The following is a 20,577-nucleotide window of genomic DNA, read 5'->3' on the forward strand; positions in this document are numbered from 1 at the left end:
CATGTCTGACATCTTTGTTCACTTTGTGGGGACCTTCGGGCCATTCCATGCTTCAACTGAGGCGTTCACAGAACCTATAAGCAGACCGGAGTGTAGAGTATAGGATAGTTGGGCCATCAGAGAACCACAGGACACAGAGATGAATAACCATACTGTCTGTGGCGTGATGTGATTTCAGAAGCATTATAGCGGGAGCTTTGGTACCAAGTGGCTCCAGATAAAGGTGGACAGACACCTCCTTCTTGACACATGCGCCCAAAACATCTCTAGTTCCGGGGTCCACTGGTGCAGCATCGCCAATCCAACCACTGAGACAGACCCGAAATCACACCCCCCAAGTCTGGCACATCAGAACCCGAGCCCCTGCCCAGGGTCTGAGTTCCCTCTCTGAGGGGGTTGGAGGTAACAGTCTGCGGGCATCGAGGCTCCATTGGTTTGGCTCACCAGTGTTTCTTGCTCCTGGAACAGTGTCCGATTCACAGAATCCCGTTTGCTGGCAGCCACTCAAGCAGTGGAGCGTAGCGTGCACACCTGAGAGCTGAAGACTTACATCACAGATTCTGCCGAGTGATTCTGGGAATCAATGAGTCCCGGGCTTCAACTGCAGCAGGGTGTTCAGGTGGCCTCGGGGCTCTGTCCTCGTCCCCAGCTCCCTGGCAGCTGTCCATTCACCTGTCTCCTCTTTCCTGTTGTTTCTGCCTAGTGAACGGGAGCTATGGACACTGCTCGGAGAAGAGCCTGCTGGACCTGGACCTGGCCGAGGGTCCCAGCCCTTCCTGCCACCAGGGTCTGTTTCTCCCCGCAGGGACTCCACCGCCCCGGGGTCATCCCCCTGTCTGCGAGAGGCTGCTTCATTTTCCCCACCCTAGCAGGTACGTGCCCATCCTGTCCACCTCACCTAGTCTGCCCGGCTAATGGGACACAGGGAAACTGAGGCACAACAGGGCCAGGGTTGTGTCTGAGTCTGTTGACACAGAGGTGCCTCGTATAGGCCCTCCTTGTTTTGCCAGGGGACCCTAAGGGACACACAGATGGTTTAAGGTGCGTGTCCCTGTATCACAGCTGAGGTGTCTCCTCTTAGAACATCAGGAACTTCCTCAAGCCAGAATCCACAGTTCATAGTGAAACCTCTGCTAGGACCCTACCCTCTCCGCTTGAATGTCATGGGAGCACACAACTGATCCCCGGGGGCAGCATGCCCCGAGCCTGCTTCACCGGCAAGAGGCTCTGGATACTGGCCCTCATAGTCTGTCCTCCACTGCTCCAGCACATAGTTCCTGCCCTGTGCTAAGTGCTTGGCCAGTGCGGAGTCCTTGGGGGTAGGGGCATGGGTCTCCATTCCAGGAGTGCTGAACAGTGGGAGCCATTACTAGATAGGACACTTCCATTCCCGATGGCCTTCTTTGATATCAGTGAGACTTCTGTTTTGAAAGAGTTGTATTCATTTGGTCAGGCTGTCATAATAAATGTCATAGACTGGGTGGCTTAAATAAAAGGCGTTTACTTCTCACAGTTCTGGGGGGTTGGAAGCCCCAGATCAAGGGTTGACAGGCTTGGTTTCTCCTGACCTGTCTCCTTGGCTGTCACGGCCATCGCTTTATCTCTGTGGTCTCTGCTCCTGTCTTATAAGGGAAGCAGGCATGCTGTCGTAAGGACCTTCATGACCCCATTTAGTTTAATCTCGTGTTCAAGGCCCTGTCTCCAAATGCAAGTACTCTGAAGGTTAGACTTCCAGCATATGAACTGGGAGAGGGCCGTTCAGTCTGTAAGAGGAATAATAAGTATCTTTTAGGCTTCAAGTTGCCCACTCTTTAGTCACGTGTCTGTTGCCTGGATTAATCACCGAGGCTGTGGCAGGACACTGTTTGGGGGGGGAGTGTTAATTCTGTGTTGGGCTGTGCCAAACCAAGGTGTGATTGCACTTTGTTTTTGTTTGTTTTAGTTTTGCTAAAAAAAAAATCAGAAACACCATTTGTCCTTTTAAATACCATTTTGACAGTACAAAGCACAGGAGAGTCTGTATCCAGAAACCTCTGGATGGGCTGGATTTGAGCCGACACATTTAGACCCCTCATTTTCTAAAAGAACATGGCCCCCATTCTAGACCATGCCCGATTCTAGTCCTGCCTCTCTGGGGTGGGCCTTCCTATGCACTCTGTTGCCCTTCTCAGCCTCTAACTCTTGCTCTTCCACCTGGGTTCCTTCAGCGGCCACCTGCTGGTCACCTTGCCTGCAGCCTAGTTCCTGATGTTAATGATAATGACTGCCGCATGTGAGTACCATCTCACTGGGTCCCAAGGTCCTGGGCCCGGGTCCCTGGCTGTCGAGTGGCAGCTATGAAGTACTTACTACGAGTCACCGGGTGGATACTGACCTCCTTAGCCCACAAATGGCATAAGAGAAACTGAGGCAGGAGGATGTGTGATTTATGTCACTGGCCCAGTGACATTCATCTCGAGGCAGCGCAGAAGTTTAAGTAACATGAGCAGTGTCCCAATTGTGTCATTTCTGTGCTAAAAACGGGTGTCCTCCCCACCCCCGCTACGGTCCGTATAATGTTCGGGTAAGATCCTGTCCTACTTCACCCCGGGGAACCTTAGGACAGATCCCTGGCTTCTAGAGCCCTTTTCTTGATCTGTAAAGAACAGAGAAGCACACAGTAAAGAGGCCTCTCGTAGAACCGGAAGGCCTCGGCATCAGGCCCCAGCTTCCTGCCCCTCTGCTGCCTCTGCAACCTTCCGGCTCTGTGCTGAGCGGGCCCACATGTTTGTAGCGTGAGGCCTTGGCCTTTCTCAGCCCCTCCCCCGGCTCTCTTCTTTTTTGCTGGAACTCTAATATTTCTCAGCAGAGTGTTCATGCTCTCTCAGGGGGCAGCTTCCCAAAGACAGAGCCTGGACTTCAAGTCACCTGTGTCCTCAGCACCACACGGCACTGAGTGAAGAGGCCTCAGCCCAGGCTGCAGGCTCTGAGGGCACAGAAGCGTGAGCCGCCTAGGTGTGAGGACCTTTACCCCTCACACCTCGATTGCCAAAGCTGATTACTCAAATTGAACAGCTTTGCAAAGTGTCCAAGACGGTTGTCAAAAGTTTTATGCCCTCGACTTAGAATGTTGATGCCCTAAAGAGATGGCGTGGTTCTCACGAGGTCATTTGACAGGTAGGGTGCTGGCTTCGAGGTCATGGCATTGTGAGGGTACTGGGATTCTGGCTCATAAAGCCCCGGGTGTCTGCTCTTGCTCCGTCACCTTTGGCTTTGCAGGTACGAGTCTGTATGAAACAGGTGGCATGTGTCCTTTAAAGGTTTGCTCCTGTACCAGGCAGAACCTAGTACCCATCATTCCACTGTTAAGGTAGAAGGAGTCAGCTCGCGGGGGCGGGGTGCCTGGTGCGTCCGCCTCTTAGTCACTGTGCACTCAGGGCCCTGGGCTCACAAAGTCTAGAGGGAGTTACAGAGCTCACCCCAGAGTGACCAGAACCACCTGTCAGGCCACACAGGGACAGGGAGAGAAAGCCAGACCCTGCCACACCCATGAGACCTCAGGCTGGAACCTCCCACTGGTCCCACAGAGGCCATTCTGATGGCTGTCAGTGATATTCCCGACTCAGCCAGGTGCTGCAGCCGTTGGCTGACGGCACTCACTGACCCGGAGCCTCCCGCTGCCGTCTGCCGGCCTGCCTTTGCCTGCACTGTGCCCCTCTAAAGCAGCAGCCATGGTTTCGTTTCCCTAAATTTTACAAAGTGCCTACGTTCACATTCACTCCTTCAGTAGCACTTGGTGCTGGCTGTGGCAGGCCCAGTGTCCCCACCCCTGGGGATCGGACGTGCATTTGCCCCTCAGCAGAGATGCTCAGAAGAAAAAGAGCTCCATGGACAGTTGCTTGGTGTCTAAGAGGCAGACATTTCCCTCAGGTCTCCATTCAAGGAGAGCTTGCAGTCAGTTCTGCACAGGAGACGGAAACTGGGCTCCTGGTCCAGGCCTGGCCCTGGCTTGCTACTGCATGATGGCTCAGGCCCTGTTCCCTCCACTGACCCTGCAGTGATCCAAGGTGAGAGGCCAAGCTCTGAGCACCCCGGGCTCTGACCGTCTCTCCCCCTCACTCCCGTTCCCTCCACTCATTGTCTAGAGCTCTTGGAACCAGACGGGCAGGGGGCTCAGCTCTGGCTGGGAGGAGCCATGGACAGTGGTCTTGCAGAAGCAATAACAGTGGTACCATAGCCTAACCCTCTCCTTCCCTGACAGCTGACCCTTAAACCCGGCCATCCCCCTCTTCTACATATAGTGGTGTGGTTCTTGTCTCACAGAGGAGGAAGCAGAGTCAGACAAGCCTTGCTAGTCAGGCTCTGAGCATATGGCCAGACTTCAGTTCCTGTAGCAAGTGGTAAGACGCCTCTGCCAGTATCACCCTCCAGGTTTCTCCCATCTTCTGGTGACAGTCTTGCCCTGATATTTCTGCCTGTGTCTTACCTTGTCACCACCCACAACGGTGGACAGTTCCGTGCAGAAATTCCCTTGCCTCCCTAAACGTGGCCTCCTATAAAGGAGGGATGAAGGGCTCTCTTCCACTGGGGAAACTGGACCCCGCACGTGGTAAAGACGGCCTCTGTGGCTAGCCCACGTCCTGCCATTTTCATGACCAAGAATAGGATTATCAAGTTCTTGCTGAGGATAGAGGCCCAAAACTTGCCCAGAGTGAAGCAGTTTACCCGAGTTTGCCATCTAGAATGGAGCCGACCCCAACCTCAGACCTGGTCTCCCATCTCCGGTGTTTCTCCCCAGAACTACGGCTTCCCAGACTCACATCTGAGCTCACAATTCTGGGCCACGCTGCTCAGACTCTTGTCCCCTCCCCCTGACTGTGCCTCAGGCTCCCTCCCCGTCACACTGACTGTGTGTGACAAGGTAGACAAGCTAGGTACGGCTAGATGTCGTTAAATGAAGGAGATTACAAAAACTGAAATTTTAAAGGGCATGTAAGTGGAATTTAAACCCTGCTGGACCCGAAGACGCCTCAAAATACTCACCATAGCCTTTTGCTCACAGTACTCACTTGAAGGTCACGAGGGAGGGTCAGGCCTGACCCCAGGGAAGCTGGGAGGCAAGCAAGATGGTATCAGAAGCGGTGAATGGGCCAGGTTCTGGCCAGGGGTTGTGTCTTTCCTGGTGTGCTCGTTCATCCTGGGTTAGCCTCCTTGCCTCTTCTGCCTCGTCCATCTCTCTGTAGGCTGCCTCTTCCTCCTCTTGCTTCTCTGCTTCCCGCCTCTTCCCTGCCCTCGGCACAGCCAGTTCTGGTCTTTCCCACTCTGCCTCTTAACCTCCACTTCTTCCTCGGACCCCTCCAGGTCTCTGTCCTCTGTTTCCCCCCAGCCCGGCCCGACCCTCACCACTGGAGAGTGCCTACCATTCATAATCACTCCGGCCGCTGTCTTCCAGGTCCCCCAGACCTCAGGCTACCTACGTGAATGGCGGCAGCCTCCCAGCAGCTCAACACATCAAGCAGGAAGCCCTACCTGACTACCAGGCCATGGCCAGCGCCCACACGCCCCTGCCCACCCACTGCCGGGCCCCGTCTTCCACAAGCCTGCAGTCGGAGCTGGACTTCCCAGGCCGAGGCCTCCCTAACCCTGCACCTTCCTGCTACCTTCTGGGCAGTGAACCTGTCTCAGGCCTGGGTCCCCAGCCCGAGGCCCACCTCCCCGAGGGCAGCCTGAAACGCTGCTGCCTCCTGGGGCTGCCCCCCACCTCTTCAGCCGCCTCCTCGCCCTGTGCCTCCTCCGACATCAATCCTGTCGTCCACTCTTCCCAGACGGCTCTAGTCAGCTGTGTAAACGGACTCCGGAGCCCACCTTTGCCGGGAGATCTCGGGGGCCCTCCCAAGCGATCCCAGCCTGAGCCTGCGTCCAGTGACAGCCACGAGGGCAGCTTGCCGCTCGAAGCGTGCCGGAAGACAGGCTTCCTGAAGCAGGAGCCCCTGGACGAGTTCTCGGAGCTCTTCGCTCCCCACCAGCAGGGCTTGCCACCCCCCTACCCGCTGCCTCAGTTGCCGGCCGGCCCCAGCCTCGGAGGCCTGGGGCTGGGCCTGGCGGGCAGGATGGTGGCCGGGCGGCAGGCATGCCGCTGGGTGGACTGTTGTGCGGCCTATGAGCAGCAGGAGGAGCTGGTGCGGCACATCGAGAAGAGCCACATCGACCAGCGCAAGGGCGAAGACTTCACCTGCTTCTGGGCCGGCTGCGTGCGCCGCTACAAGCCCTTCAATGCCCGCTACAAGCTGCTCATCCACATGAGGGTCCACTCGGGCGAGAAGCCCAACAAGTGTATGGTGAGTCCGGGGCTGCCCGGCCCTCGCAGTGCCCGCACAGGGCCGCGCCACCCTCTGTCCTAGAAAGAGCCCCTTAGGAATGAGACCGGGCTCCCACCAAGGCCAGGGCTGTGGGCGTGGCCAGTGAATAAGACCATCTGGGTTCCCGTCCCTGGGCGCCTGGGCAGGACTGGCTTGCCCTTGCCGGGTGTCCTGTCCCCAACACTGAAGCCTTAGAGAGGTATTTGATGTCATTTAGGACGCCACACAGCAAGCCTGGCCAGACTTGTCTTTTCCATGTCACCGCGGGGGCGGCAGATGGCGAGTCAAGTGGAGAGCGTGCCCTCCTCCAGCACTGGCTTTTACCCAGTGCACTTCACGGGCCTAGCTCCTGTAGAGAGGTACAGGATCCCTAGGGCAGGCCTGGAGCTGAGGCTGCTCCAAGGGCCAGCATAAGGCCCTGCGCGGCGCCAACAGTGCTCTGGCTGGGGTTGAGACAAAGGTCTGGGGAGAGAGAAGCATGCGTGTGTAGATGGAACCAGCCGTCTTATTCAATAAGAAACACAGGGCCAACACAGAGATGAAAGCCAAGAGGTCAGAGCAATAGCTAAGAGCTAAAAACCTTACCCTTCACTGTCGATGTTGTCCTACCTCTCCAAGAGACCCACTTCCTGTGTGTCTGTCTTTTTATAGTTTCTGTTCTGCCTTCTCATTGGTTGTAAACCCAACCACATGACCTCCTAGTCACTGCCTGTCTGTGCAGACCTCCAGGTCTTCTATGGTTGGTATTGAGATTAAAGGCGTGTGTCTCCATGCTGGCTGTATCCTTGAACACACAGAGATCCGCTTAGCTCTGCCTCCCAAGAGCTGGGATTAAAGGCGTGCGCCACCACTGCCCAGCTTCTGCTAAGGCTTGCTATTAGCTCTGACCCCCAGGCAACTTTTTTTATTAACATACAATTCACATTTTAGTATAAATAAAATATCACCATATGCGTGTGCATGAGCATTCATGCAGGAACACGTGAGTTGGAAGCAGGCCCCCTGGCCTCTGGCCCTTCTGGCAGGTCATGTCCATGTCCTGTGCTGGCTGTAGTAGAAAGTCCTATGAAGAGGCTAGGACAGCCTAGGGTGAAGGGCCGGGACTCAAGGGTGCCGCGCAACACTAGCAGCACGGACCCCGAGACCACGCATGTCCCCCCTTCCTAGCTGCCCGGTGTAGTGTTTCCAGCCTGTAGTTTCTTCTGCTGTGCACTGACGCCCTCACCTTCGGTCCCTGCTCAGAGCACAGGGTGATATTCGTGGGGTGTCAGGTAGGAAGCACGGGTAACTGTGGTGTAAAGTCAGTCTCTTGGGGCCACACTTGTCCCCAGGGCTCCTCTGCTTGTGACACCGTGCGCTGGACGTAGACTGAGTGTGCGCTTCAGTCTTGAAGGATAAGGAGTCTGTCAGTTCATAGATAGGCTGCAGCTGGGCAGCCTTGAGGAGGGGGGGAGGTAGAGGCTGGGCCTGGGAGCCGTTGTGGGGCACAGAGGTGTGGGGGAGGGGCACTGAGCTGGTGGAGAACTTGGAAGTCTTGTGGCAGAGAGTGTGAAGGCAGGAGGCAGATGACTGAGCGAGTCTCTGAAGATGCCACATCCGTGTGGGGTCTTAAGACACATGGCTCAATGAGAGATGTGCCTCTCCAAGATGGAGGGGATCACCAAGTCCGTACGTAGGCCAGGGCTGCTGGTGACAGCCTCTCTTTAACGCTGAGTCACAGTGGTCAGTCACAGCTGTGTCTCTGTAGACCTAGGAAGTAACCTGAGGCGGCCAGCATCCTTCCCATACCGGGGCCTTCTATGCAGAATGCCAGCATCCAGGAGTGCCCTATGACCCAGGCCTTCCCTTGAGCTGCAGTGGGGGACGGCCCTGGTTGCTCAAAGCAGCCTCGGGATCTCTCCTGATTCCAGCCTCTACAGGACACTGGGGACCTAGACTTGGTTCTGTCACAGTCTGAAGGAGCTCACATTCAGGGATGTGTCCTCAGGCCGTCAGGGACCAGGCTGTGACAGTCCAAGATGGAGTTTGAAGAGGCCCAGGGAGAGGAGCCCAGAGGGCTTCCTGGGGGTGGTGTTGATGCCTACTGGGGAATGCAATTTAGTCTTTATCGGGGGACTATGAAACCCAGGGCTTTCACATAGGGAAAAACAAGGGTCGAAGGTCAGATAGGTCTCTCCAGCTTCCCACACTCGTGGCTTTACCCCCTCCATGTTAGACGCTTAATGGCGGCAGTTTAGGCAAGCAGCTGCTGAACGCCAACCCCACAGGTGTGTTCTAAGTGGCAACTCCGTGTGATCCTCACCACAGCTCTGTGAATAGAGAGAGCTGTGTTCACGCCCATTTTACAGAGGAGAAAACTGAGGCTCAGAGAGAATGCACAGTTGGCTCCAGGTCACACCGTTAGAGAAAATAATAGAAGCAGCAAGATGACAGAGGCTGAGAATCAGCCTAGTAGCGATGATGTGGTAAATAAGTTGTTCAGAATGGTAACACGAGTAACCACCGGAGTGGGATTGAACCCACATCCCTGTCGATTGCGGGGCCCTTGTTAACTCAGATGCTTCTCTGGGGCCCTGCCGGGTGCGGCCATCTGCAGTGGGAACCTCCGTGGAGCCCCACCCCAGGCTGCTCCTGCCCGTGGCGGGTGAGAGCACCCTTACGCTGGTGGAGTCGGTAACCAGGGAAACGGGCAGACCCCAGCCCACACCCAGGTGAACAACAGCTCCCGTCCCTGTGAAATTATTAATTTCTCATGACAGGCCTGTGCTACTCTGTCTGTAATAGACAAAGGAATCTTGGACCTGAGGCCTCTGGAGGACAGGAAATAGATGAGACGTTTTGATTGAGGAGTAAGTGGCCCCCTAAAATAGCAGTTAATCCTTTTATTATCTTCCCAGCAGCATTTCCACAGCTTTCGTGAGGTCAGCCCCCCTCACCCCGTCTCACGGCAGCACCCCCGTGCTGGCAGCTGGTTTAAATTTGGCCTGTGGAGTCTCTGCTTGATCGGGTACCAGGCAGCCTGGGTGTGGAGAGGGGAGCCTGCTCCCCATCACCTCCCCACCACTGCCCCTTGGTCCTGAGCCCTGCTGGCCTCCAGGTAACCCCGCCCTCGCCTGGCCCTGCCCTGCCCTGCCTGGCCAGTCCTGCCCTGTTCAGTAAGAAGCCCGAGGAAGCTTCTAGATCTCCCTGCAATATCCTGTTGTGGTTCGTGTTGTGTCGTCGTCTCAGTCTTATTAAATCCGGGGCTTCGTCTGCGTTACCATAACAAGCCCATGTCCAACCCAAATACTGACGCGGCGCCTCGAAGACGTGGACTTTGGAGAGATTAGTGCCCTGCTTTTCTAGGTCGGTTCTCCCAGACAGTCAGGATGCTCGTTGTCTGAGCTGCAGAAGCCCGCAGCTGTGAGGCAGAGAGGGAGATGGCAGCTTCTGGGGACAACCCTGCCCTCCCTGCGGGGGGCGCTGTGAATTAACAGCGATGCCCAGAAGGATCCCTTGCTGTGGTGAAGAATTTTAGCAGCACTGTTAGCCTGCATGGAGACCGCGGGCAGAGCGGCAGGGCCCACCCAGGATCCTGCATACCTGTCTCCCGACTTGGCTCTGCCGTGTGCCAGCTCTGCCGCCTCAGGCAGGTGTCTTACCGTCGTCTCTCAACTGTGGAACGCTCGTTTATAAGATGAGGCAACAATAGTAGTTGACCTCCAGGGTTGTTGTTAACAGGATTAAAAGAGATTATTCTGGGAGAGTGCATAGTCCGTCCCCTCCCTCTCCGGCACGCGCTCTGCATTGGTGTCTCTGGCGACGGGTGCAGTGGTCCTTCCGGGTTAGGACAGAGGTGCTTAGGGCTTTGTGTGGAGGGAGAGAAACCAGAGGGAGCCATCAGTGGTGGGGCTTCAGGTGCCCTGTGGGGCAGCGTTTTCTAGGGAGCCCTGTTGCCTCTTTCCTGGATGCTGATCTGAGCCAGACAGAATCTGCACAGGCATCCATCTTTCTGTGCGGGTGAGCAGTTGGAATCCAAACTGTTCCCCATCCTGCCCAGCCTTGGCCAGACGTAGCCTTCTGTCTTCTACAGCTCTCCTGTCTTGTCAGTCTGGTCCAGGTACCTTTGAATGGTGACCTGGGCACCGCTGAGCATTGCCGACAGCCAGAGTGAGCCAAGGAAGGCAAAACCCAGCCCCTGAGGGCTCCTGGGAGGGGCCCACCACTCCCCACTAGGGCCAGAGCTACATCCATGCCTTGCCTTAGACTCCTCATCACCTTGCCTCAGCAGTGCCTGCACCCCCCCCAGAACCCCGGTGCTGGGGGAGGGGAGGAAGAAGAGGGGGTTGTATTCTGAGAGTCTCACTCTTTTGCCAGGACAGTGCGAGGCTCAGCTTAGAACAAAGCTGGGCAAACTACAAGGCCCCGAGAGGTCAGCTTCCAGGGGTCGCAGGCTGTCAAGGGCAGGGACCATAGAGCTGAGAATGGAGGGAGCTTTTGACGTCGGATATCCTGTTAACATGGGAGGTCAAGGGGGACAGGGGACCTGGTACCCACAGGGACGCGCTACAGCCAGCCACAAGTCAGCAAGCCATTTCCTGGGGAACTGGCTTCGGATGCTCACAGCCAAGCAGCCCTCTCTGCCACCCGGCCCAGCTGCATCCCACCCATTACCTTTTCCCAGCCTCTTCCTTCAGCAGCGTCTGCCCGGGCCTGGCAGACAGAATCCCCGAGCGTCTGCCCTGCTCCTGGCTCTTGAGCCCAGCCCTGTCAGGTTGAGCATATTTTGAGGCTAACACTCCAACTCACCATACCATCCGAGCCTCATCCCAGGAACTCCTTGGGGCCCTGAAATGTCTGGGTGGGCAGGTCTACCGGTCCTTCCCCATAGGTGCAGACGGGACACAGGCCAGGCAGAGCCAGAGAGGGTTGTCCGGAGCCTGGTGTGGCGCAGCAAATGCGTCAGTGTTAGACTGGTAATCAAACACGTTGGAAGTGTAGGCTAAGAAAGTGACCCTTAGACAAGGAGAGACCCACTCCCTAACAAGCTCGCCTCTCTGAGCAGAAGTGATTGAGGAAGAGACCCTGATGTCAACCTCTGGCTTCCACATGCAACCACACAGGCAGGTCCACGCACATGGAGAGGGGGGCGGGAATCCATCTTTGGAGCACCCAGGGCAAAGGGATCCTGTCCCACTGTGTCGATAGGAAGGGTATTCTAGGACATAGCGATCAGCATACCCATTGTGCAGGTGGGAAGGGCAATGGGAACAGCAGTGTGGGACAGGTTCACACCCAGGCTGGAACACCAGGAGTAGGATTGAACCTAGATCTCGGCCTGACTCCAGACATGTCCTTAGCCACAACTCCAACCCACCTCTCAGGTGGGGAGTCAGGTAAATATCCAGACTTGAAATGTATTCTGCAAGCTTTCAGGGGCCCTTGCCTGGCCAGGTTCTGGGGTCACAGAGGGGAATCAATCCTATCCTGAGCTCAGGAGCCCTCTGCCAATAGGAGACAGGCCACTAAGTCACCCAGAGAGCCTCTTGGCTGTGGCTTGGTGGGTTCTCTGTTCTGTCTGAAAGGACAGAGAAGTCACCTGAGAGCAAGCCCCTGGTCAGAGTTCCTAGCCGGGCTTGAAGGCTGCATAATGGAGTGTGCTTTAACATTTCTGTCCTGGAGGACTCGGCAGCAAGAAGTCCAGAGGAGCCACCCTGCTCTGTCAGCTCAGCTCAGCCGCCCTGCTGTGGAAATAGTGTCCCTCGCCTCATTCCAGGGTTGGGAGGTACCTGAGTAGGGAGACAACTTGTGAGTTGGCATCCAGAAGTGCCCATAGTGCCCACCCACCTCTCTGGGGGCACGTCAGCTCCTCATCCATCTCATTAGGGGACAGGGCAAGCCAGAGCCAGAGCGGTGTCAGGGCTGCTGTCACCCAGAGGGTCCCAGGGGTCCTGTGCTTCTTGCATCCCCCCCCCCCAAGGCTCTCTCTCTCCTGGGGCTCCCACAGGGTTTGCACTCTCCCAGTTTAGTCCTGTAGGCCTTGGTGTCTGCTTGGCAGCCTCCTGCTTGTCCTTCCCATCCAGTGCGGCGCTTCCTGCCCACCTCCTTCCCTCAGCCCGCTCTTCTCTCTGGCACTGTGGCCAGCTGTCTCAGAGACTGTATGACTTTCCCTGTCGCTGTGACAAGAACGACCTGAGGAGGGGAGGTTCCAGGCTGAAAGGCTCTGCAGTCCATCATGGCAGGGAAGACTGGGTGGTGGGATCGGGACGCCGCTGTTCTCTGGCTCAGGAAGCGGAGAGGGGTGAATGCTGGTGCCCACTTTGCCCACACCTCTTTACTCAGTCTAAGGTCCCAGCCCATGTCATGGTGACGCTCATGTTCAAGGTGGGCCTTCCCTCCACATCAGCATCCCTAGAGGTATGTTTCCATGGTGATTCTAAATCCAGCCGGGTTGACAATGAAGGTTAACCCTCGGAGAGACTATGGCCTGGCCTTGGTGGCAGAGAAGCAAAGTTCACTTGCTAGGTCATGGGCCTTTCTGCTCCAGGGCTGGGCCAACTTGTCTAGAACAGTCCCCTGTGAAGTCCTGACCCTGGTGAGATCCCATGTTGTCACATCTGCCTCCTTGGCTGGCACTCTGAACTTCTCTGCAGGAAACCCTGTACTTGGAAGCTGCTGTCAGCGTGACTGGTACAAGCCTGACCAAAGTCCTCAGCCTACACTGTCTTACCTGTGATGGGAGGTGACAGGGCTGTCCTATGGCTTCAGACAGCAGTGACAAATGGTTCTGACTGCCTTGGACAATTTTCCTCCGGAATTGGGGGCATGAGTCCCCCAAGACACAGGAAAGGCTGTTGTACAAAAGATTCTGCTGTGGGCTGGCTTTGTTAGGTCTCTGCATGCCACCCTACTGCACCTGCTCCTCCATACCTGCACCCTACATCTGCCACCACCAGCTCCGGCCTCTCCCAACACATTTGAATTCAGAGCTGTCCAGAACCCATGTAAAAGGATGCGGCCTTTCTGTGATCCCAGCATTCTGGAGGTGGAGACAGATGGTCCTGGGCAAACTGTTAGCTAGACCAGCTGGATGAGCGGGCTCTGTTTAGTGACAGACCCTGATTCGGTAAATAAAGTGGGGTGTGATGGAGAAAGACAGTCACACACACACACACACACACACACACACACACACACACACACACACACACACACACACACTAAAGCCTGAGCCAGGAGCTAAGCCAGGTTGAGCAATGGCCAGTGCCCATGTGAACCGCAGGTTCAGATCTGCACTCTGCCCTTTGATCAACGGAGAGCTTACAAATCACACAACCTCTCCAAGCCTGGATGAAGGGAACTGTGTTGTGGGGGTGAAATGGACTGTAAATGTGGAGTGGGTGCTGTGTCCTGGTGCTGTAAGGAGCTGGAACACAGGAGCCCTGGTACTTCCTGGAACCCCCAAACCCAGCTGCCCACGTTGGTGAGAGTCCCTGGGAGAAGCAGGCTCAAGGGGACCCACCAACTGCTGTGAGCTCAGTGCTGCTCTGTGGAATATGAAAAACATTAAGGATAAAAAAAAAAACCACACAACCTTCTGAGTCGAATTTAAAATAACAAAAGAAAAACAGCTTTTGAATTTAATGTAAACGGAATTGAAATGATTCCCTTGTTGGAATGAGAGAGTCAGATAAAATCAACAGCGACGCTGAGAAAGTGTCCAGACTGCCTTTTCCAAGGGGACGTCATGGAGATGGCAAGCTCCACAGTGAAGCATTAAGTGATCCTGTCTCTGGTGTGTGGCAGATGCCTGGCCAGAACTGGCAGTGGCCTCTCAGGGATGGTACAGGACAGACTTAATCAGGGCACTGCCCTGCCAAGTGGGAGCTGGAGCCTTGGATTGCCCCAGACACAAGATGCTCCAGAGAAGGGATGGCTCCCCCTGCAGAGACCTGGGCTGCTCTGTATCGTGTCCTTCCCTTCCCCAGCCTTTCAGCATGGTGTTACTGACACTCTGGGCCGGGTTTAACCAGAGCAGTGGGGGATGGCGGGGTGGGATGGGATGCAGGATGGGCTGGCAGCAGAGACAGAAGTCTTCCCAGGGTATCACGATAGCTGGGCTCTGATGAGCTGAGTAGGAACTTCTCGGGTGCAGACCAAGAGGAAAGGTATTACAGAGAGAGGAATGATCATCTTCACCCTTGGCTGGTGTGTAGAAGAAGGAGAAGACTCCTTAAGTCTAGATGGAGTCTATACGCATGATGACTGGGAACAGAGTGGAGATTGTAGTCGGGCCTCTGTAGTCCTCAGAATCCAGTAAGCAACTTTCACTCTACCCTAAGGGCGGTGGAGAGTCCCAGGAAGGTCCTAAGCAGAAGAGTGGCATGGTCAAGAGTTGACATTGGTGTAGGCACAAGGGAAGAGGTGACAGCAGGCAGACACCAAGGCCTTTGAAGAGGAATGGTCCTAATCCAGAGCCCTTCTTCCCGAGGTCCTTCAGAGCAGCCTGGCTGGGACTGTGCCCCAGAGGCAGAGCTTGGCTGCCAGCCGTCACTGGGCATCCCCTGGCTGGGCCCAGTCAGCTCAGCATCTGCACGCAATTGGGCACCAGAGCCCAGTCCCCCTTAGAAATGATACCCAGCACATTTACCAGTGGGAAATGGGAGAGACATTTCCCATCACGTGACCTGGTAAAGTTTGCACAACTTCTCTTTGTTTTCCATCGGCCCCCACAATAAATCTTCTTCCACGGCCAGGACTGGGGCCACAGGGCCTGTGAGTGATTAGGGTTCAGCTCCACCTCCTTGCCCTGCATTCCTCCTGCATGGGTAGTCGTAGGATGAGCCAGTGCATCAGAGGCTATGTGGTCTTGCGAGGGTCTAGGAACTGAGCTATGGGGAGTCAGCCTCCTCTTGCCCCTCTTAACCATGGCAGTCTCCCTGATGGACCTGCTGTGTTGGAGACAGAAACCTCAAGGAGCAGGGGCCACTGCCCAGGGGATGGAACAGTTGGACCAGAGGGCTCTACGGGACTGTGCATCCCGGGTGAGACCTGAGGTGTCTGTGGACGTGAACACAGCTAGCTGAGTGATGATTTTCAGTGGGAACCCTTTACCAGCCCTTGCTCTAGAGAGTCCAGAAGGCACCCCAGCCTGGAAGTGACATTCGTACCTTCCCTGGCAGGGCTTTGGTGCTTGGGAAACGTGCAGGACATGGGTAGATTCCCTTCCCAGTGGGAACACTGAAATCAACAGGGTTACAGCCATGGCCAGGTTTCCGTTCTCCGGCTCCTTCCCCAGCTCTCTGTGCTGTGTCTTCCCATGATCCACGGTTGCCTTTACACTGGAGCTGACCCCCCCGCATCTACGCTTCGCAGCACCTGCTGAACCTCATGTTTGGGGAACCCGTTTGGTCTCCGGTGTCATTTCTGACTAGGCTTCGTTGCCAGGAAACTTAAGTGATTAAAACTCAAATTTGGCTCTAAGTGGAGAAATGAATCTTCTATGACCCCTGTACTTTCTTATGCTCCACACCCCCACCCCATCTGCTCCCAGCCATCTCCCCTCAGGCATCCAGAATGAGGGGAGGCATTCATTGAGGCCACGGGTCCCGCTGCCTGGGTTTGTTCCTTTGCTATTTGCAGATTTGGGGAATGAAGCCTGTAGAAAGAATTTGGCTCGCTGAAGGTCAGCTAAGAACCACTGATCAGCACCCATGCCTCCTGCCCATCATGCCTACTAGACAGGGCTGTCCTCTGCTGGACGCCTGCTGTGTGCTGGGCCCCATGCTGAGGGCTCAGATGCCTCACTCAAACCCTGAAGAACAGAGGAAGAAGCTTCCAGGATTTGGCATCTCATCTAGAGTTCCTTCTGCCCACCACCCTACCCCAGTAGCCGATCTGAGGGTCCAGGACGTCTGGAGGTGACCTGATGAGTTCAAGGAGGGAATGGTCACCTGTGTTCAACAGAATCCCCTTCGTCCTGGTAATCTGGTGCCCAAGACACTGCCTGGCTGCCTTCGGGGAGAGGGTTTATGCCTCACCCTAGTGGTGTGCATTGGAGCAGTGCGGTGACTGGTGGCCATGGGTGTCAGGCCCCGAGGAAGCTGGGTGGGTACAAAGGCCCACACAAGCATGCACAGAAGTGCTCGGCTCTCCCTGGGGGCTCCAGCCCTTTCTTCATCAACTTGGAGCTACCTGACTGTTGGGGCCTCCATATCTGTGTATGACAAGAGATTTGGTTAGATGAAGCTTATCGCTCCTCTGCCCCTGACGCATCCGTCATGAGATAACACAGAACAGGGGAATAGAGCCCATTCCCTCCCCCACGTCTGCAGACAGACTTCAGTGACTGGAGCCAGGAACTCTACCCTTCACAGTCTCATTTTTCATTTCTAAAGTAGAAGACATAGACTCCAGCATCCCTTCATCTTCTGGAACTCTCCAGAGGCCCAGAGTTACATCCTCACCGTTCTGGCATGGCCAGCAGGAGGAAGGGGTCAACAATAAAGAGAGAGGCAGGCGGGGTCCTCCTGGACCCTGACCCTAGTTCTCCTCCAGCCTCTCTGGCCTCCGGGCTGCTTCTCACATATGCCGAGCTCATTAGAACCACATGCTCTCTGCATGGCTGTTCCCTCTCCCAAGTGTCCATACTCCAATCTGACCTGTGTGCATTCAAACCCGTGCTCCTACGCCACCTCCTCCAGGAGGCCTTCCCTGACCCAAGGGCCACTCGGTGTCAGCTCCTACCATGCAGCCATTAGCTCCATGATGTCTAGACTTGTTTGGATTTTGTTTCTTGCTGTGTGTTCAATGCTGTCACCAGTCCCTGGTTCAGAGTATGTGAGCTAAACAAATGTCACCAAATGAAGGAGAGGAGGGGTCCAGAGGGGCTGAAGCAAGGTCTTGGGAAGGCCCCGTTAGAAGTCTTATAAGTGGGGTGTTTGCACCGTGTGTGTAGGGGACTCCTCAGTGCCAGGTGAGACTGAATTGGACCGTCCAGGGAGCCCAGCATCTGAAACATTGTAGATGCTGAGCACTTCCCCACCTGGTTCCTCCCTTGCTCCGTCTGCAGTACCGGTTCCGAATTCCTGGAGCATCAGACACCAAGAAGACACCATCCCCTTTACCATCTTGGAAACGCATCCTGGTTCCCATGATGCTGCCGCAGCTCAGAGAGAAATTTGCAGTCAGGTCCCTACACAGTAGAGATGCCCAGTACTCAGTCACTGCTGCAGCTGGCCACCGAGCCACAGAGCCTAGTTTTATGGCTAAGGCCACAAACGGGGTAAGGGCACAATTGGGCATTAGCTGGCAACAAAAAGACTCATGCAGCCCAGGGATGTAGCAGGGGACACAGTGGCACCACCCAGAGCAGCCACTGGGAAGAGTGGGAAGGAAGCCAGCTGCACCGGGTGGGAAAGTGTTGTCTCTGCTTCTGTGGTGAGCCACTTGACCTGACAGACGTCCACTTTACGGATGAGGAAGCCCAGGCTGAGAGCTGGAGCGCAGTCCCCGGCCTCACACTGCTCTGGATACCGGTGTCTGGAGGTTCTCTGCAGAGTGTGAAGTGTCAGGCCCCTGGCCCTTGCGTCTACCCCAGAGAGCTTGGAGGGAGCCCAGGTATTCTTTGCTGTCCCTCAAAGACAGTCACGAGAACCAGTAGTGGCTTTGGGGCCGATCCCAGCACTTAACCTGCACACAAGAGGTCTGGCTGAAATAAGAATTTGCACCATAAGCCCTGGGCTTCCTCCTTCCTCCTTATCTGCAGGAGGGTGGCCTATTTCACAGAAATGGGAGGAGACACAGAGGTGGAGCTCGGGAAGCAGGGAGTGGGGTGTCCTTGGACTCAGGCCTGAGAAGAGTGAGGCTCTAGGCTGTGTGCAGGAGCAGACTGTTAGGGAACCCCACTCTTATTGGTAGGAGTTGACATGGCCTAGAATGCAGATAAGCCCTAGACCAGCAATTCTCAACCTGTGGGTCTTGACTTCTTTGAGGGTTGCACATCAGATATTTATGTTATAATTCATACAGTAGCAAAATTACAGTTATGAAGTAGCAATGAAATAATTTTATGCCTGGGGGTCACCACAGCCTGAGGAACTGTATTAACGGGTCGCAGCGTTAGGAAGATTGAGAACCACTGCTCTAGACACTTCACTCCTAGGGAGACCTAAAGCCTGTTCCTTATGGTGATATTGGCTGACCTACCGTCTTGTTCCTGGCTCAGTTTACCTGTCTGTGCTATAAAATGATAAACCTGTCCTCTCTGGCTGGGGTTTTTATCCGCTCTCCAGAACAGTCTCATCTTGAGACCATTGTTCGCCTTCCCCAAGAGGACTCTCAGCTGGAGTTGTAGGCGTCACACAGCTGCCCGTGGTGAGACCTAGGGCAGGACAGGCTCTTGTCATGTGTCTCCTGGGGTCTTCTGATGCTTGTGCTGGGTGCAGAGGTGTGTCCCCAACCAGTTCTACCCTCACTGAAGGCTGTTCCTCAGTGAAGTGGGCCGTGCTGAGTACTGGGGAAGACAGGTGTGGTCCCCAGAGCAGGGCTCCCAACTCCAATCGATAGGAACAGAGGGGCCGGCTGCCAGCACTCAGCACCTCCGTAGGAAGCCGGCTGCTTGCTCCTGGAAAGCACCAGCCCTTTAATTGTCTCCACATTGAGAACCAGGAGTGTCTATCCTGATGATTAGCTGGTGAAGTCAACCAGAGATTCCCTCCCACAGCCCACAGGGGTTTAGCCTTTGGAGAGCTGTCTGAGGTGGTTCCTAGGGTCCAGTTAGACGCATCTGGAAGAACGTACGCTTCCTCTGGTAAATTCATGATCGATGGAGAGAGGACTGTTAATAGCAGGCTTGTGCCTCAGGTGGGCTGGGCAGGTGGGACCTGAAAATGTTCATTTCCCATTGGTGAAGTGGGGAAAGTGAGCAGGACCCTCTTAAAAAAAAATTATGACAGCATTAACATAAAGACAAGCAGGTTAGAATCATCTCACTGACTTACATTCAATCTGTGTCTCCCCAAAAGCCAAGCCAGCAAAGGCGGGGAGAGTGAGGCGTGCCCCTCACTGGCCTCCCATATCCCCCTGCCTCGGTGGACAGGGAGGCAGGGGGACACCACAGAGTCCACTGTGGCATTCTGCTCTCTTCTCCTCCAGGTCGTTTTCTTTCTTAGCAGGAAGCTCTTTCTCGTCTTCATAGTTTTTGCAGGAAAAGGTCTATATGCAGTTAAGTTGGCATCAGTTAGAGCATGTATGTGGAAACCCTAAGCTTGTATAGTTAACTAGATTGAACCCTACATTTTCTTGAAGGTTTCTGGTAGCCAAAGCAGAGAAGGCAGCTTGTTGACTTGCATAATTCTTTTCATCTAGGAAAGGAGGAGGACCGGCCAGCTTATGTGTTGGGGCTGGCTTTGACCTGGGTACTGACCCCTTATGAGGTCTTGACGGGAGCTTTGAGCCAGTGGCTGGGGGAAGGCTAAGCCAACACTTTCTGGTTAACCTGTTGCTGCCATGGTTCCCAAGAAACCTTGCTAATGGTCTTTGTAACTCGGCTATTGTCTTTGAGAAAAACCAAAGGTGTGTGAATGGTGGCGGTGATAATGCTCATGTCCCAGTCTGTATTATTCTGTCCATACAGCCAACTGTACAGAGGAGAAGGGGGCTTGGAGGAGTGACCTGGCATCAGGCTTCTGCAGCAAGCAGTCTCTCTGCAGACTCCAAGGCACAGTCTGTTACTTGGGGCTGATAAGCCTGGCCTGGCAAAGGAGGGAGCCACTACCCGCTGGGAAGAACCACCTGTGGCCACACGATGTTGTAGAATGTTATTCTAAGGTGTGTTGCTTTTGTTTACGTTGCATTTGTTTAGCTCTGTGAAGCTGTGTTACTGTGCCTGTCTATAACACCTGATGGTCTAATAAAGAGCTGATCAGCCAATAGTGAGGCAGGAGAAAGGACAGGCGGGGCTGGCAGGCAGAGAGAATTAGTAGAAGGAAAAATCTTGGAGAAAGGAGAAGAAGAGCCAGAGAAGGAGGAGGGGCCAGCCACCCAGCTACACAGCCAGACACGGAGTAAGAAGGAAAGAAAAGGTATATAGGAATAGAGAAAGAGAAAAGCCCCAAGGCCAAAGATAGATGGACTTATTTATTTATTTATTTATTTATTTATTTATTTATTTATTTATTTATTTGTTTGTTTGTTTGTTTGTTTGTTTTGTTTTGTTTTGTTTTGTTTTTCGAGACAGGGTTTCTCTGTGTAGCTTTGC

The 20,577-nt window shown here is 54.8% G+C and overlaps 1 protein-coding gene across 3 annotated transcripts in view; it reads left to right on the forward strand.

Annotated features, from left to right (window-relative positions):
- The window catches only part of Glis1 (GLIS family zinc finger 1), a 196,951-nt gene that overhangs the window by 119,134 nt on the left and 57,240 nt on the right, over window positions 1–20,577 (forward strand). For all 3 annotated transcript variants that reach the window (XM_076564661.1, XM_076564660.1, XM_076564662.1), the window contains 2 exons: window positions 704–872; window positions 5,432–6,317. In XM_076564661.1, the coding sequence (XP_076420776.1) occupies window positions 704–872; window positions 5,432–6,317 (1,055 nt within the window). The remainder of the gene's footprint in view (window positions 1–703; window positions 873–5,431; window positions 6,318–20,577) is intronic.

The sequence above is a fragment of the Peromyscus maniculatus genome, chromosome 2, assembly GCF_049852395.1.
Source record: "Peromyscus maniculatus bairdii isolate BWxNUB_F1_BW_parent chromosome 2, HU_Pman_BW_mat_3.1, whole genome shotgun sequence".
Taxonomy (NCBI): domain Eukaryota; kingdom Metazoa; phylum Chordata; class Mammalia; order Rodentia; family Cricetidae; genus Peromyscus; species Peromyscus maniculatus.